Here is an 18,145-nt window from a genome sequence, read left to right as displayed (position 1 = left end):
CATTAAAGGTGTTTGATCGTAATAATTTGGAAAAACTCTGTAGAATAAAGGTATTTTTCTGCAGAACTGTTTGCATCGTCACTTTATTAAAGGTGGTTGATCTAAATAATTTAGTAAAAATCTGTAAAATTACGATATTTTTTCGCAAAACGTTTCATGAAAATTTCTGTAAATATAATGTTTTTGATCATTATTTGGTTTACAATGTTTTACTTTAATTTTATGGTTTTCGTTTGGCAGCCGTAGCTGCCAGTAGATGACCGTTTTTTACAGAATTTTTTTTTACAGTGTGGTGCAAAACAGTTCTGTACTGTTCGATTTTGTTTTACCCATTTATAACAAAAAAAAACAAACAATTATATCGAAATTATATATTGTCTGCAAATATGTTAAATTGAAGGACCTCCAGTTCATCCATTAATGGGAAATTGGACAAAACATTTTGTTTGGTAAAAAATGAACCCACAAGGAAATGAATATATTGTATGAATATTTTATTTGGCACAGCACATGTTCATCAATGCATTGTGACATACAATCCTGGTGCTTCATAAATAATGTTGGATGGATACAGCGATAACAGTGATTTGTAATTTAACAAAGAAAACATTACACATTAGGAAGTAGTTTAGAAGTTAGAGCAAGGCAAGAAGTAGTTGTTTCCCAGAACTCGGAAAAATGTCCCCGTGCTTAGGCTATACTCGAACATGTGACTTCCACTGTAGATGTAAGTAAAACCTGGAAAACAGAGGGTTTTTTTAGTATTTACATTCACAAAAGAGAATTATACACAATGTTTGTTAGTAAAATAATATTAATAAATCATACTGATTATCATGATCACCTTTGTACTGGAAAGCTGCCGTCACCTTCCCTGCTAGACCAGAAAAAGTCTCATAAACAGGTTTGGGGAATCCCTCGTCCATCGTCTTCCTGGCCTCATCGTATCTTTAAGACACAAACAACAACGTTATTCCTGTTTTTTAACCAACCAATGTTGGAGCCACCATAAGAGCATACCTGTAGTAAGATTTGCCAACAAAGAACAAAGACTTCCCAGATTCCTCATCGTACAAAACTGCATCCACATTTTTCACGCTTTTGGGCAAACCAAAATGTGATAATGTCCTCGGATAACCTTGAACAAGGTCGTAGCCTCGGAAAGACCACACTCGATTACCTGCAGCAAGAAAAGGGAATACACATCAGATATTATGTCGTGAAAATGGGTTCCGTCAAGAGATTAGTGGTACATATTGAAAATGGTTCCCGTTGGGAGATTCGGGGCACATAATGAAAATGTTTTTTTTGGCGAGAAATTAATGATACATAATACAATTACTATCCGTTGGGAGATTAAAAGCACACATTTAAAATAGTTTTTTGTTGGCAAATTAAGGGAACATATCGACAAAGTTTTATGTTGGGAGATTATGGGCGCATATTGAAAATTGTTTTCGTCGGGAGATTCAGGAAACATATTGAACATGTCTTATGTTGGATGATTAAGGGCACATATTCAAAATGGTTTCTTTCGGGAGATTCAGGGCACATATTGAAAATGTTTTTTGTTGGAAAATTAAGGGCACATACTGTATTAAGCATTGTTTCTGTCAGGAGATTAAGGGAACATGTTTAAAATTGGTACTGTCGGGAGGATAAGGGCACATCAGATATTATATTACCTATTGAAAAGTGGTTCCATCGGGAGATTAGGGGAACATCATATATGATAATGTTTATTGAAAATAGGTCCCGTCCATAGATTAAAGGCACATCAAGGATTATATCACATATCTAAAATGGGTTCTGTGGTGAGATTAAGGGCACGTCAGCGATCACATTACCTATTGAAAAGTGGTTACATCGGGAGATTGAAGGTACATATTGAAAACTGTTTCCGACAGGAGATTAAGGGCACATCAGAGATTATATTATGTATATAAAATGGTTTCTTTCGGGAGATTAAGGGCATATTGGAGATTATATTATGTATTCGAAGTGGGTTCCATCAGGACATTAATATTATGTATTGAACATGGGTTCCATTGGGAGATTAGGGGCACATCAGAGACTGTATTACCTATAAATTATAGTTTCCGCCAGGAGATTAAGGGCACATCAGAGAATATATTATGCATTTAAAATAAGTATTTTTGGGAGGTAAGGGCACATCAGAGATGATATTTTAAAAAATGGGTTGTGTAGGGAGTTTAACTGCACACATTAAAAAAAAAATTATTTGTGACCTTAAGGGTGCATTATAGAGGATATTGAGGATTGAAAATGGGTTGCGTGGCACACTTGCTCTAAGAAATTCCGACTGGGCAAGGCGATTTAACTTAACTGACACATACCTTTAAAAAGGAAAATATTCCCTGAATCTTTGTTTTCGTAAGCAGCCTCAACTTTGTTGGGGGCGTTGGGCCACAAGTTTGTGATGAAACTCTGCTGAGGTGATCTGCTCTGAGGATGAACTCGCCATAAGAACCTGACAGCACACAAAGACATCAATCAGCATTATTAGATGTAACAATACATGCAAAGTAGTGTTGCACGATATTCACGATATACGATAAAAATGATATACATTTGGTCGAAGATAGAGCTTTTAGTATGCTGGTTATATCGTGATAATGCTTCTTGATGGAACAGTCAAGCTCTGTTGACAGGGACAAGTGAGAAAGCGGTCTTCCATACAATGTCACGTCCTCGCTAGCGAGCTAATGTCCCTTCACAGTGTGAAGCTGCTTCTAAATCTCTAATCTTCGCCTCCATGGCGGCAAAACTAGTTTCTTACAAGTACATTATCACTGGAGGACAAGGAATAGCTAAACATTCTACACTACACACCGTTGGAGGATACAAAAAACATTGCTAATTGCTAAGATAGAGTTCTTTAATGTAAACAGAGGTAGGCGGATTGATACAAATATCGACGGTAATGACACCAGGTATAGTAACAGTATGGTCGATACTACAGATATTTTTCATCTTCACAAAATCGTTTTTTGTCGCTTTTGTTATTGTTTACAATCTCAGGAAATAAGTACTTTTAGCTTTGGTTTAATTTTTTTCCTGTATAGCTATTGGAATGGGACTCTTACAACAACTCACGATTTGATTCCGATTTTCGGTGTGACGATTCAATTCAGAATCGATTGCAGATTCAGCACGATTCTCGATTCAAATCAATTCTCGCGATATAGTATTTGGTATATAAATGAGAGTAAAGACTTGACTTGAAGACAGGTTGCAAATGTTCGTCTTAGATGCTGACGTACTGTATGACGTATATATGTAGCGAGTAAGTGTGCAGTTGGCCTAAAAAGCTTTTTTTTTTTTTAAATAAATAAATAAAAAACTAAAATTATTAAATAAAAATAAATAGGCTACAGATTCTTGAAAATTATTGTTTTAGTATTATGATGATTTCTATCACCCCTAATATTGACTTTATTGTACAATTTGTACTCGAAAAAAGGGAATAAAGAGATGCTTTGAATATTTACTTGATTTTGTTACACCGCCATCCTGTGTTTTTGTCCGATTATAGTTGTGATTAAAAGTGGAATCATTCATTATTATTGAAAATTTCAAGTATCAGTATCAGCGTTGGTATGGTCGATACTGACTGTGTAACTACTTGGTATTGGATTGATACCCAAATTTGTAGTATCGCTCAAAACAAATGTAAAGTATCCAAACAACAATGGATATGACCCCAAGGCATTTTGAGAGTCTCTAAAAAGATGGTTGTCATTAGTTTTTCTTCCTAATATTTCATGACTTTTCCTAATCCATCAGGGAGACACAGAAAAATATAAAATCAACTGCATGATTGTTTCTCATTTCTCTGTACACATTTTGACCACGCCATCGTTCCTCAGGGGTCATATAGACCCCAGGATTGGAAAGCACTATAAGTCTTTGTGTGTTAGAGTGAGACACATGATCCAATTGACTTTTTTGTGCTCCCAAGTGATCTGAACACAGAGAATTCAATTGTGAGTTGATCTGACCATCATACACTGAATTATTGTTGGTTTAATATCGTTTGGCAGCCATTTTGACAGTTTTCCATAGATATTTCGGCACATTGCACCCCCCCCCCCACCAAATACCCCCCAGTGGGAAATTACTTATGTGTGCTCCTAAGTCCCCTGAACACAAAGAAACAAATAGTGAGTCAATCCAACCATCATAGACCGAGTTATTGCAGTTTGAATACTGTTAGGCTTGGTCTTGAATGTGACCAAAAGTGATTTTCGTAATTTCTGAACGTACAAATACATATAAACTCAGTTTTCCATATAAGTGTCACACAAGAAATGAAATGGAACAATCACTGTGAGTTTATCTGACTATTACATGCTGAACTAGTGTGGTTTGAGTAGCGTTTGGTGGCCATTTTAGTGTTTTTCTACCTCGAACATCCCAGTAGGAAACCATTTATTTGTGCTCCTAAGTCCCCTGAACACAGAAAAAAGCAGTGAGTAGATCTTTATTAGTAATTGATGCAGAAACCACTGAGATAAATGGTCTTGAAAATAAATTTATAATTTATACTCTGTCGGAATGGCGGGATGTCGGAACAGTTCAAACATTCCGTTCCCGCGCCGTGTGAGAACAGGAGGAGGGGAGGGGGGAGGAGCAAACATATAAAAGCACTCGCATAGCAGCCTTCTAAACCATTTCTCTGCTGCTGTCTCTGCTGCTGTTTGTGATATACTCTCTCTCTCTCTCTCTTGTTTCGAGTTTGCCTTCTAAACCATTTCTCTGCTGCTGTTTGTGATATACTCTCTCTCTCTCTCTTGTTTCGAGTTTGCCTTCTAAACCATTTCTCTGCTGCTGTTTGTGATATACTCTCTCTCTCTCTCTCTCTTGTTTTGAGTTTGATGATGCCAAACCACAAGACGTTCTCTGTCCAGGAGGTTTTGGATCAGGTTTTTAGTGAAGAGGTAGACATAGAGGAAAATGTGTCTGAAATCGAAGACAATGTTGTGGAAGACCCTGATTATGGGGCATCGTCCTCTGATGAGGATGAGACCCTTGATGCTGAAGTTCCTGTCAACACTGGAACACCAGCAGACATTTTCCTGTCCAAAAATGGAAAGTTGTCGTGGTCCCCTGCCCCACGTCAACGGCAGGGTAGACTTAGCGCTGGTAATGTCATCAAAATGGTTCCAGGCCCAACCCGATATGCGATTAGCCGTGTCCAAGACATAAAATCTGCATTTGAGCTCCTCATGACACCATCAATTGAGAACCATGTACTCTTGATGACCAATTTAGAGGGGAGTCGTGTGTTTGGGGACAGTTGGAAGCCGATCGATGCAATTGACTTGCAGGCATACATCGGGTTGCTCATTTTGGGGGGCGTGTACAAGTCCAAAGGCGAGGCAGCAGAAAGCCTGTGGAATAAAGAGACTGGAAGGGCCATCTTCCCAGCCACCATGTCTCTGAAGAAATTCCATATTATGTCTCGTGTCCTACGGTTCGATGACAGAGAGAAAAGACAGGGCCGGAGAGAACATGACAAGCTGGCAGCTATCCGGGATGTATGGGACAAGTGGGTTCAGCAACTGCCATTGCTTTACAACCCAGGCCCCCATGTGACTGTGGATGAATGTCTGGTGGCGTTTCGTGGCCGCTGTCCATTTAGACAGTACATCCCGAGTAAACCAGCCAAATACGGCATTAAAATATGGGCAGCATGTGATGCCCAGTCGAGCTATGCCTGGAATATGCAGGTCTACACCGGCAAAGCCCCTGGGGAAGCACCTGAAAAAAATCAGGGCATGAGGGTTGTCCTGGACATGGCTGAGGGACTGGAGGGGCACAATATAACGTGCGACAACTTCTTCACCTCCTATGCCCTTGGTGAAGAACTCGCAAAGCGGAAAGTCACCATGCTGGGGACAGTCCGCAAGAACAAGCCAGAGCTTCCCTCTGAGCTTGTTGCAATCAAGAACAGACAGGCTACATCCTCAGTGTTTGCCTTCACTGAGAACGCCACAGCTGTTTCGTATTGCCCCAAGAAAGGGAAGAACGTTGTGCTCATGAGTACGATGCACAAGGATGCCCAGCTCAGCACCAGGGAGGACAAGAAGCCACAAATGGTGTTGGACTACAATGCCACAAAGGGTGGTGTTGACAACCTGGATAAAGTCACAGGCACGTACAGCTGCCGACGCATGACTGCACGATGGCCCCTTGTTGTATTCTTCAACATCATCGATGTGAGTGCCTACAACGCTTTTGTGCTTTGGAGGGAGATCAGTGAAGGCTGGAACAGCGAAAAGCTGTACCGGAGGAGGCTGTTCCTGGAACAGCTGGGGTACGCGCTGGTGCAACCCCAAATTGCACGAAGAGTTGTCCTACCAAGAGCCTCAGCGGCTGCTGTGGTGATAGTGGAGGATGTTCAGAGGGAGGCACACACCTCCAATCCTCCAGTGGCCAGAGGGCAAAAACGAGGCAGGTGCCAGATCTGTTCCACTAGGAACGATAACAAGACAACTAATACATGTGGGGGATGTGGCAAATACATCTGCAAGGAGCACATCCGTTGTGGATCATGTGCCCAGTAGTGCTTTACCCTTTCTTGGAGAGTGGGGGATGAATATTGCCATTTTTCATTTGTTTTACATTTCTTGAGAGAGGTAGACTCTAGGCTACTTTTTGCAGTCTGTGAAAAAATAGGAGTGGCAGACTTTTACAGTATTTTAGTTTTTTTGAAATAAGACAATATTTTTGGTAAATAGCCTACTGTCTTGTTATTTTTTTCTTCAAATATGGACACTCCAAATGGCCGGCCAATGGTCAGATATTTGTTGTTGTTGAAAAAAAACAAAACAAAAAAAAAAAATACAAAATATAAAGAGTAATAAAAAAACTTCCCCCATTGAGGATTGCCACCTTATCCTGGTCAGAGGGTTTGTGCTTGACCCTTTCTTGGAGAGTGAGACGAATATTGTTATTTTCAAATGGACACTCCAAATGGCCAACGGTCAGATATTTGTTGTTGTTGAAAAAAAAAAAAAAGAAAAAAAAAAAGAAAAAAAAAAAAAGTTATAAAAAACTTCCCCCTGGAGGATTGCCACCTTATCGTGGTCAGGGGGTTTGCGTGCTTCCATGACCCTAAGAGCTATAGCTGGTCTTAGGGTAGAAGCCTGACTAAGTGCAATCTAAATGGCAAAAAACAACAACAACAACAACACCATACAATTAATACAATTCGGTCACATTCAATGATGGCCGCCTAACAGTATTCAAACTGCGATAACTCGGTCTAAGATGGTTGGATTGACTCACAATTTGTTTCTTTGTGTTCAGGGGACCTAGGAGCACAAATAAGTGGTTTACCACTGGGAGGTTATCTGGGGGGGGGGGCGTAGTGTGCCAAAAAATCAATAAAAAACGGTCAAATTTGACACCAAACGGTATTCAAACAACAATAATTCAGTGTATGATGGTCAGATCGACTCAGAGTTGACTTCTCTGTGTTCAGAAGACTTGGGAGCACAAAAAAGTCAATTGGATCATGTGTCTTACTCCCACACACAACAACTTATAGAGCTTTACATCTCTGGGGTCTATGTGACCCCTGAGGAACGATGGTGTAGGCAAAAATCGAGGTCAATAGGAGGGTTAAACAGAAAGTAACCAACTATTAACAGAAAATTAGCAAGTATATTAATACTAGTTTTGAGAAATTAATACAACTGGAAATTACGCAATATGTTACCGCATACATCAGCAGCCAGCTTTTTAAGGTATTTTGAAATGGTTCAATCATCATTTACAAGCTAAATAATATACTGTGATATCGCAAGAGGCTGCAATCTGTGCTGTATCGCGATATAGATTTTAGGCCATACTGCCAGCTTTGGTGATACCTGTCTTTGAAGAAGAGCATCTCTCCCCGCAGGGTGACTACAGCATCCAGCACCATGCTGGTGTCGCAGGCATCAGGAGTGCTGGGGGGTTGAGGTTCATCAGGGTTCGTATCGGGATCCACATCAGTATTCACACCTGGTAATGAAATAGGTCTGTTACTGGAGGGTGGTAGAACGACCATGCAGGCTACAAAGCAGTGAGGTGGGACATACCGTAAAGCGATTGGATGCCATTGATGTCGTCCCGCGGCAGGCGGAAGCTCTTGGGGTTGGTGTACGAATATATGGGGTACATGAGGGCACCGGGGTCTTGAGAATGAGACAAGCCCAGGGAGTGACCAAACTCATGGGCCGCCACCAGGAAGAGCACATATCCTGCAGCACACGGTAACAGAAGTAAAAATACATTGAACAAAAACTGTACATGAAAGATGGCCCTCTATCCATCAAAACTGGACTGTTCAGTTTGTATTAGAAGACATTTCTCCTCTCCTCCCAGGCAAGCTTCATAAAGTGTAAATTTAGGCTTAGTGTATTTAATACATATCTTAACCCAGTATGTGCTCCATCTGCATGCAAAGAAAACACCACCAAAGGCTGTCTTATTATTCCTATTATTGTCTGATGTCTGCTCTGTTGTCCACAAACTGCAGACATTCACGGTTGAAAGTTGATCGTAGACTTTAGTTCATGTTCCAACATTGTTTAGGCACACTTTGGGTTAGAACATGGAGTGACTGTTGAGCGTGATTTATTGCGGGGATTTTGTTGGTGTATGAGTGAATGGTAGGTAGTTAATAAGTGAATGAATGAATCTCTGTTATGTAAACAAGGGAGTGACGATGCAAGGAGGTAGCTGATAGTTGTGATAGTTGCGTTGCGTTTGAGTGCTGCTGGGACAAATTCAATTTGGCAAGGGATTTGACAAAGTTGTGAGGCAGCGCATAATTAGCAGGGGATTAGTTTGATCGCAACATCGGGAAAATCCTGGAGGGACTGTGTAAAGATGCAAAGGAGCAACACCTTTGTCAATGCCAAAAGCTGACATTAGAAAGTCTAGTCTACAAAATCCGCTACACATCCCTGATACCGAAGTACATGTCAAACTACTACTACTACCGCCATAACCATAACACCAGGGGGAGCTCCACTAACCACGTTAAACCCAGATTCCGATCTAACAAAGGTCTTAACTCATTCTCTTTCTATGCCACATCAATATGGAATGCGCTCCCAACAGGTATAAAAGAAAGGGCATCTCTATCCTCCTTCAAAACCGCAATACAAGTACACCTCCAGGCAACTTCAACCCTAAACTAACATCCTCCCCGGATTGTTAATAATCAAGTGTTTTTTTTTATGCTTTCTGATATCTCTCTCTCTATGTCCACTACTTGCTGTTCATATCCTACCAAGTCAGACCTACACTGTTTCAATGTCCATTTCTCTGATGATGCAATTGTTGATGCTGATTGTTGATGACAGAAGTGTTGGTACCAACCAAACCTAATCCCCCCCTCCCCTCCATACCCCACACCCCGGATTGTAAATAATGTAAATAATTTAATGTATATACTCTGATGATTATCTTGTGTGATGACTGTATTATGATGTTAGTATATATTTGATAGTATATATCTGTATCATGAATCAATTTAAGTGAACCCCGACTTAAACAAGTTCAAAAACTTATTCGGGTGTTACCATTTAGTGGTCAATTGTACGGAATATGTACTTCACTGTGCAATCTACTAATACAAGTTTCAATCAATCAAAAAAAGCAATGAGATAATTTGTGAGAAAACCATCACTTAAAATGACTTTTAACAGCACAAACTCAATCATGCTTCCTCTGTGAGCTTCAATGGATGAATACTGCAAAACATCTTCTAAGACAAATTGAAAAGTAGGGCTTAAGATTGTATTCCTATTTTTGTCTTCTTGGGGGACGACGTGGCGCAGTTGGGAGAGTGGCTGTGCCAGCAACCTGAGGGTTCCTGGTTCAATCCTCACCTTCTACCATCCTAGTCACATCCGTTGTGTCCTTGAGCAAGACACTTCACCCTTGCTCCTGATGGGTCCTGGTTAGCGCCTTGCATGGCAGCTCCCGCCATCAGTGTGTGAATGTGTGTGTGAATGGGTGAATGTGGAAATAGTTTTAAAGCGCTTTGAGTTCCTTTAAAAAAAAGGTAGAAAAGCGCTATACAAGTATAACCCATTTATTTGTGTTGACGATGAGATTCAGAATCGTTTCTCAATTCTCAATTCAAACTGATTTTCACAATGTATTAATAGGTGTACAAATTATATAAAAAAAACATTTTCAAAACAGGTTACAGGTTACCAAAGTTCCCTTTAAGCTGCTGATGTATGACGTAAATACGCAGTGAGTAGATGGCCTGAATAAATGTGAGTTGGGGGTTTTTCCGCACCTTTACTGAAAGAAAACAGTTGCGATGGACTGAATGGCCCGAGAACTGGAAAGGAAAGTACTCGCAGCTTTAAACAACTTACCGGAATTGGAGCGAAATGTAAAAGTCTCGTCATCGTCAAAGTGAGCGTCTCCCCCGATGCCAGGAGCCGGAGCGAAGGCGTGGGCGAGAGTTCCGTCGGGACCGTCAAAAGGGTAATAGTCACCATGCGCTGTTTATAAATCAAAGCAATAGATTAAATCATTGTAGTTAAGTCTCGTCTTAAGACCCACTTTTATTCTTTGGCTTTTAACACTACGTGAGTTGTGTGGTCTTCTGTCCTCTATTGTCCTCTGTGTGTTTTTTTATAAATTTTGATTTCTATTTTACTGTTTTAATTGGTTTTACCCTTTGAAATCGTTTTTAATCATTTATTTTTTATATTGTTTTTATATTGGTTTTCTATTCATTCATTTCTTGTTTTTATTCAGTCATTGGTGGAGCATAATATTGTTTTTAATTATGTTTTTAATATTGTTTTTAATATTGTTTTTAACATGGCCGTGCAGCACTTTGGAAACATTCTTGTTGTGTAAATGTGCTATATAAATAAAGTGGATTGGATTGGATTGGAAGTCCACTGTGTGATTCATGCGGTTACTGAATAACTGAACAGGAAGATCCTCCTGAAAAACTTTTAGGACATTTTTGGGAATTTCCAAACCCTAGTCAGCAGAGATGAAGATAAAGACCCCCTTTGTCCTCAAGGTCAGACACGCAGAGCAATGAGCTTAGCTACATGCACCGGCATGTTTCTTTGTTGAGCAATGTGTGTTATGTAACAACCGTACAATAACAAAGTGAAAAATGCCACTCAAATGCACCCCTGGCAATATCCTAAGTCAAGAATGTCTGAAACATGCTGGCATAGCCATCGACGCCACTCTCACAAAACAAGTGACAATGTGATATGTGATGTTCACACGCAAACTTAGAACAACTTTGATTAGAAAAGCATTGCACGCCAATTTAAACTGTTATGTGTTTATTCTAGGGCTGTCAAAGTCAACATGTTCACGCTTGAGATGAATCGCAACAAAGCTCCAGTACCCCCGCGACCCCATAAGGGACAATCGGTAGCAAATGGATGGATGTTTAAAAGCAGATTAATCACATAATGTATTTAGACCTGAATGGTTATTAAGGGTCGTAGTACAGTCAGTGATCAGGTCAGCAAAGATGAGTGAGGAGACTTTTGACGCATTTTATTTCAAAATAAACCCTGACAGTACTTTAGATAAAACTGTTTTTAGCATTAAAGTAACACATTTAAAACATTTTCCTATAAGGCTTTCTGTCAATAAAATTGCAAATGTGTCCAAATACTGTGTTGTTGTTTTTTTTACAGTCAATTTAATGTATGCACAGTAGTAATTAACTGTAATTAATCACAATTGATCACAATGCAAAAGTGTGATTTATCTAATTAGATAGTTAGAACCAACACTACAATAAATGTATACTCACAATAAAGTTTTCGTACCATAACGGACTTTGGTTCGATTCATACCGTATGTGCACAATATGTATTATCTATTACTAAATTAAAATGTTCATTGTATTTTACTTTTGTTGCTGTATGTAAATTGGCTCTGTGCTCTTCGATGTCCTCCTTTTCAATGTTTTGTTCTTGTTTTCGTTTGAGTTTTTTACCTTTTGGTTTAAACCACTTTGGACCCTGCAACAAGGGCTTGCACTTTTGTGAATTTTGTGCTACTTTCATTACTTTTTTGCGGACTTTTTGAATCTGCACTCCAACCACTAAATTTTCACATTGTAGGATAAATAAAAACATATCCTATCCTGCATACCTTACAGTGTGTTTGTGTTAAGACATGTTTACCTCTTATGTTTTCTTCTACTTTTTCGCTGCAATTTCCCTGACTTTGGGGATTATTTTCAGTTCCATTTTGAGTCATTGTGATGATTTATTTTGCAAGATGGCTGCTGTCCTTAATTACTCGCAAGAGTAGCGATTGCATTAATTAAGTGACATGTCGAAATTACGAATTCAAATTTACAGTAGCTGTGGGATTTTGGGATTATTTGATAATCATGTTATGATATGCGTTTGTTAGAATAAAAAAGGGGTATTTTAAAATTAAATTGGATCCCAGCAGTGTTAAGCACACTTCCCGTCTGATACAATACCAACAACGGAGCCCTGAGTATTGTCCGATATCGTGATTGATCCAATATAATATCAGCAAGAATCATACATACTTTAATTATTTTGCAGTGTGGAATGTTAGAAAAGGTTTGATCAAATTCAATCAGTCAAACAGACAACCACTCTAGGTATGAGAAACACTAACCTATTTTAATATTAACCCTGTAGAATAGACTTACAGTATGCTGTTTTTAAGTTGAAGTGGAGTAGTAATTGTTTTTTTGGCAACCACTAGTGGCAACGTTTGTTAATGGATACTGCCTAGGAGACTTTGCATATGTAAGTAATATACAATTATCATTATTTGATACTCGTTTATATTGACAAATGTGCTGTTTTAGACTGAAATATTGTTCACGTATGACGTACCGTATGCCTAGCTTGTGTGCTATTTTGTGTTTAGCTGTGGTGTAGCTGCTAGCTCCTAGTAGACTATAGCCTACCATGTTTACCTTTTTGTGAGTGACTTTGACTTAAACAGAAGAAAAGACCAACCTTGTGTGCTTATAGGAGGACATTTTGATGTTAACTGGCTGCACAGGTAAACACGCTTATGCACGAATAATATACACGCAAATCTAAAGATATAACTAAATATGTTACGCCCCTTTAAGTTGCATGCCTACGCTTAAAAAAAAGGGCACAGGCAATAATATTTCATCAGCAAGATGTTTTTGAATATTTGTATATTACAAGCACTTGGTTTTTACGTTGTCAATAAAGTAAAACACACAAAGATTGATTGTGGAATAAGCAAGTTGTGATATATTTTCAATATACAATGCATTGTATTGCATTACCATTAATGGAAATGTGGCCTCCGCTAAGACGGCCGCCTTGTAAGCACGTCGGTTAGCATGGGTGTTACAGCATATCTAGTTATATCTACTTATGTGCTGGTTTAGTTAGGGAAATTTGAGTGTGGGTTTCCGGGAAAGACGCACAGTCTCTTTTTAATAAAATACAGCATAAATATTGTGTATAGGGCAAATCTGCATTCACCTATTGGCCGACATGCTTGGATTGCACAGCCTTTTTTCCGTTTTTTTTTTATGTATTTTGAGAAAATGTGTATACTTTTTTTAATGTTTTACAGTGCACATCTTTAATATAAAAAAATACATGTTTGTAACATTTTAAGTTTTTTTAAAGGTTTTTTAGAGAAATTTTAATTTTATATGGGGAAAAATGTCTACATTTTTAAAATGTTTTTTGGGTCAATGTTTTGTGAGTTGAAATTTTTCGTGAAAACAAAATATGTTCCCAAAATTTCTTCTTTTTACCAGCTCAGACTTTTGGAGTTTTTCCTTTCCTGGATGTGAAACCCCTTTGGGGCACTTGTGATCAAGGGGTAAACAAATCAATTGTGAGTGAGAAGTGATTGATGTTTTTTGAATGTTTTTCGGAAAGTCTGTTTTAAAGTTGCACAAACATAGAAATATTTGAATACTGCTGAAACACTGCTGCACCTCTTAAGCAATATCTATACTTTTTTCATTTGTATTCTTTATTATATTTTACACTTGTTAATATACTGAAACATGTCTCAATGCTGGTAGCAAGTGTTTCAAGTTTTATTTTATACTTTGTGCAATCTTAAACCTAAAATACATTTTGGAATGTTTTGTACTCACACAGGCGACCAAAGGAGATCCTGATGTCTGCTGTACCAGTGTAGATTCTAGTGAATCTAAGAGGAGTCACTTTGGCCCAAACATCCAGAGCTTTTACTATGGAATCATCCACCTCTGACTGGGACATGTCTGGTGTGTAGTTCTCGATCCTGCACATCAAAAAAAAAAAAAAACACCAAAAAATAATAATTAAACATGAACTGCATGCTTGGTTATTATAGAGGGTCAAATGGGACAACATTTTGCGAATGCATTTTTAAGAATGACTTAAATGTGTCATTAATTAGTTATAATTGGAATAAAATGCATATAAATGTGTTATTAGATGTAAAATGTATTTTATCCGTCAAACTCAGCCATCAAAATCAGTGGGCGGGGCTAACAAGAATCTTATCCAGGGGTGTCGAGCTCATTTTAGATCGGGGGCCACATGGAGAAAAATCTACTCCCAAGTGGGCCGGGCTGGTAAGAATCACGGCACAATAACTCAAAAATAAAGACAACTTCAGATTGTTTTCTTTGTTTAAAAATAGAACAAGCACATTCTGAAAATGTACAAATCATAAAGAGGTTGTTGTTTTTTTTACACTTACATGTTGCGGTTAATAGTATTCTACCTTTATTTGTTGTTGTGTATACTTTCTGAATAAATGATGTGATAATGTTCATCAGTCAACTCATTGTGTTAATTTTCAATCTAATCTATCAAGATAAAAAAATAATATCAAAATCGAATTACAGGATGTTATTTATGTAGTTTGATCATCTTCCTAACTAACATCATGTGGTTAATTTTTTTGTACATATGTAGCATCATCTACAAAGATACAAAGAATTGCTATTGCGACATCTAGTTGACACATTTAGAACAGCAGTTTCTTTCATTCAAAAATGTTCTGCTCATTTTTATACTTAGCAAACTCATCCCGCGGGCCGAATAAAACCTGTTTGCGGGCCTGATCCGGCCCGTGGTCCGTACGTTTGACACCCCTGATCTAGTCCAATGATTGCTTTGGTCTGAAGTCTGAAACATTGGAAGTCTTTGAAAACATGGCGGTTAAGGCGGCTATACAGTACCGGTGGTAGATATTTTAGATCTTGCGAAGTATGTGGAAGCAAAGACCTGCTGACTCAGAGCATGTAGCAGTTAAAGTAAAGGAATTAATTTAAGTTGTCTGAGTTATTTCCGCACTTTCAGACCAAGATACTGACAAGTACTGCTTCGCTTCTCTGGTCAAAGTTCCACAGACAAGTGTAGGTGACGATAACTTAAGACTTGCCCACTGACTATGACGGATACAATGAATTCATGAAGCGCTGTGTTCATTAAATAATTAAATACATCAATATGACAGGAAAAAAAAGTAATTAAACCATAAAATAATTAAGTAATTAAATATTTAAATAAATAATTAAAACTTAAAAATCATACAATTATGAAATGATTTACTAAATTGTGAAATACTTTATTAAATTAATTCATCTCAAATGATCTAACTTTTTTTTTCACACGTTATAGATTAAACAAATGTATTTGTTCATTTTTACATTTTAAATAATGACATATATACGTCATTATTGAAGATTTGTTCATTTGTCATTTTAACCCTCCATACACATGTTCATTATATAGTTAGATAGTGTATGTCATTAAATGATTAATTCAATCTTATAATAACTAAATAATTAGTAAAATAGTGAAATTAATAAAAAAAAAATTCAGTAAATTAGTTCATGTTACGTTTAATATTAAAAGTATTTATTATTTCACATTATACTGTAATCAATGACACATTTAAATAAGTATGTAAAGATTTGACCCCCATACACATGTGCATTAAATAGTGAAATACATAATTTAATCATCAAAGGATGAATTAAATCATGAAATAAATGAATACATTAATAATAAAATATTGAAATTGAATAATTAGAGTTTATTAATTACATTATTTAAAAAAATACATGCACTTTTACATTAAACTAATGACACACATTATGGCACGTTTAAGTAATTATTTAAAGACTTATTTAATTATTTAATTTTGCCCCATTTGATCTTCCATAGGTTATTGTCACTGAGGTGCTTACGAAATCATTTACCTGTAGGTCAGACTATTTTTCTGCCACTTGAGGTTGTTTCCAAAAGTGGAGAAATGAGCAGTTTGTTGGTCAGGAACGCCACAGCGAGGCTTCTTCATCATCTCCAAGGTGTCCGCATCCAGCGTGCCTGTGATTTGTAAAGCAAAGAATCTCTGCATCTCGCTCAGCTTCCGATTGAGCTCACTGATCCCCCGTCTGACCGTTGGGCCCTCCGCTTCCTTTAGGTCGTAGAATTTTTTGAGGTAGCTCTGCAAACAGAGGCAGTTTTATCAGACGGAATATATATTTATTCTATAGAATGTCCACGTAACATTCAAGATCCAGAGACAAGGCAGTAAAACAAACGTACCTCTGCAAAAGTGTCCTCAGGTTCCGTGGAATAAGACGTCGGCACACAGCCTACTGTGGCTGCCAGGCAAAGTAAAAAACACACGTTGAGAGCGTCCATGTTTGCTTTCATGTGTTCAACTTGTTTTTTTGTGTGTGCTCTTATATAGTCCACATGTCTGCAGGTTGAGAAACACAATTTCCCTAATAAGGATGATGAGGAAGTTAGCATTTGATTACTCATACCACTTCAAAGTTTTCCACAACAACTCTGTCATTAGGAAGTGACTAAAGATTTGTTTCTTAAGCACTTGGACATTTGCAGAGGTGAGCAAAACAAAAACATTAATAATTTTTAGCAATACGGTCATCCCTTACCACTTCATGCTTCCAATTTTGGGGCTTTGCTTTATCCCCAATTTAAAAAAAAATCATATCATGGTTCTTTGACGTTTCGCAAAATACATTGTATTAGGCACACATTTGCATATTTATGTATTAGCAGCAAATTAAGTATTTAAGCATAAAAATGTCTAAAGTGGTGGGTGTTTGTGTGTGTGTGTGTGTGTGGGTGCGTGTGTGTGTGTGTGTGTGTGCGCGCGTGTGTGTGTGAATCAATATGACTGTACAACAGAGAACTTCAACAGGAGGTCCATTTTATAAAATGTTGGCCCTGTGATGAGGTGGCGACTTGTCCAGGGTGTACCCCGTCTACCTCTCGAATGCAGCTGAGATAGGCTCAAGCACCCCCCGCGACCCCGAAAGGGACAAGCGGTAGAAAATGGATGGATGGATTAAAAAAAAAAAATTTTAAGTCAACAACGCTGCTGAGTCTCACAGTTATTACCTAGCCAAGCCGTTCCAGCAGGAAGACAAAATCCAGATTAGAATGTTTGTGTTTGAGGAAAACCCATTTCTTGTCCTCAAAATAATAATAACTTCCCTTGCAGCGCAGACAGCTTCTCCAAGATGTTATCCAGTTTGCGATTCAGTTCAAGATTGCCACAGACTGCCACAGCTCAATCATTCAGTTCAGTTCAGTTCAGTTTCAGTTTATTTCGGACATGCATACGATACAATGTAATGCATCACATACAGTATTTTCAGTTGTTTCATTACAGCACATCCAAAAAGAAGTAGGAAGAAGCAGAGTTTATTTAATCCTACCCCTTTTCATTCCATAGCAATTTAATCCCATTTCCTTGTTCATTTATGGTAGTTTAAGGGTACCTTAACCCTTGTGTAATGTTCATATTGTTGTTACTCAGCCAGCGTTTGTAGGTCTGATGGACCCGTTGCATTTTGTGGCTTTTAATGCCTCACAATCAAACACTTTTATGTTAAAATACTGAACAGATGTTTACCTTATCCCAATAAACTGCAACGGCTCCTTCAGACCCACAAACGCTGGCTGAGTAACAACAATATGAACGTTGCACGGAAAATTTCTCTGCCAGTTTCTGCATCCCACAGGGATTCTTCTTTTGTGTTTCTGCACCTGCGGTTCCCACACAAGGTTGCAACATTGTTTGTCAACACTGT

At 38.1% G+C, this 18,145-nt stretch overlaps 1 protein-coding gene across 1 annotated transcript; it reads right to left on the bottom strand.

The window, feature by feature from the left end:
* Positions 1 to 488: 488 nt before the first annotated feature.
* Positions 489 to 16,729, bottom strand: LOC133650781 (collagenase 3-like). Its single transcript, XM_062048423.1, has 10 exons — positions 16,626 to 16,729; positions 16,277 to 16,524; positions 14,174 to 14,322; positions 10,413 to 10,541; positions 8,112 to 8,273; positions 7,899 to 8,034; positions 2,358 to 2,491; positions 1,021 to 1,180; positions 845 to 948; positions 489 to 738 (listed from the first exon to the last, which is right to left on the bottom strand). The coding sequence occupies exons 1-10, from the start codon at positions 16,722 to 16,724 to the stop codon at positions 629 to 631; spliced, it is 1,431 nt and encodes a 476-aa protein (XP_061904407.1). The 5' UTR covers positions 16,725 to 16,729; the 3' UTR covers positions 489 to 628.
* Between the last annotated feature and the right edge of the window lie 1,416 nt (positions 16,730 to 18,145).

The sequence above is a fragment of the Entelurus aequoreus genome, linkage group LG05 (genome assembly GCF_033978785.1).
Source record: "Entelurus aequoreus isolate RoL-2023_Sb linkage group LG05, RoL_Eaeq_v1.1, whole genome shotgun sequence".
Classification (NCBI taxonomy): domain Eukaryota; kingdom Metazoa; phylum Chordata; class Actinopteri; order Syngnathiformes; family Syngnathidae; genus Entelurus; species Entelurus aequoreus.
The sequence above is the reverse complement of the archived record's forward strand: the minus strand, read 5'-3'. Positions and strand labels throughout refer to the sequence as shown.

Bases quoted from the DNA above. Each gene is read 5' to 3' on its own strand.
- LOC133650781 (XM_062048423.1), bottom strand. From the start codon at position 16,724: ATGGACGCTCTCAACGTGTGTTTTTTACTTTGCCTGGCAGCCACAGTA. The intron at 16,525-16,625 runs GTACGTTTGTTT...CTCTGTTTGCAG, and splicing joins CTGAGGACACTTTTGCAGAG to AGCTACCTCAAAAAATTCTA. The intron at 739-844 runs GTGATCATGATA...TCTGTTTTCCAG, and splicing joins GGCAGCTTTCCAGTACAAAG to GTTTTACTTACATCTACAGT.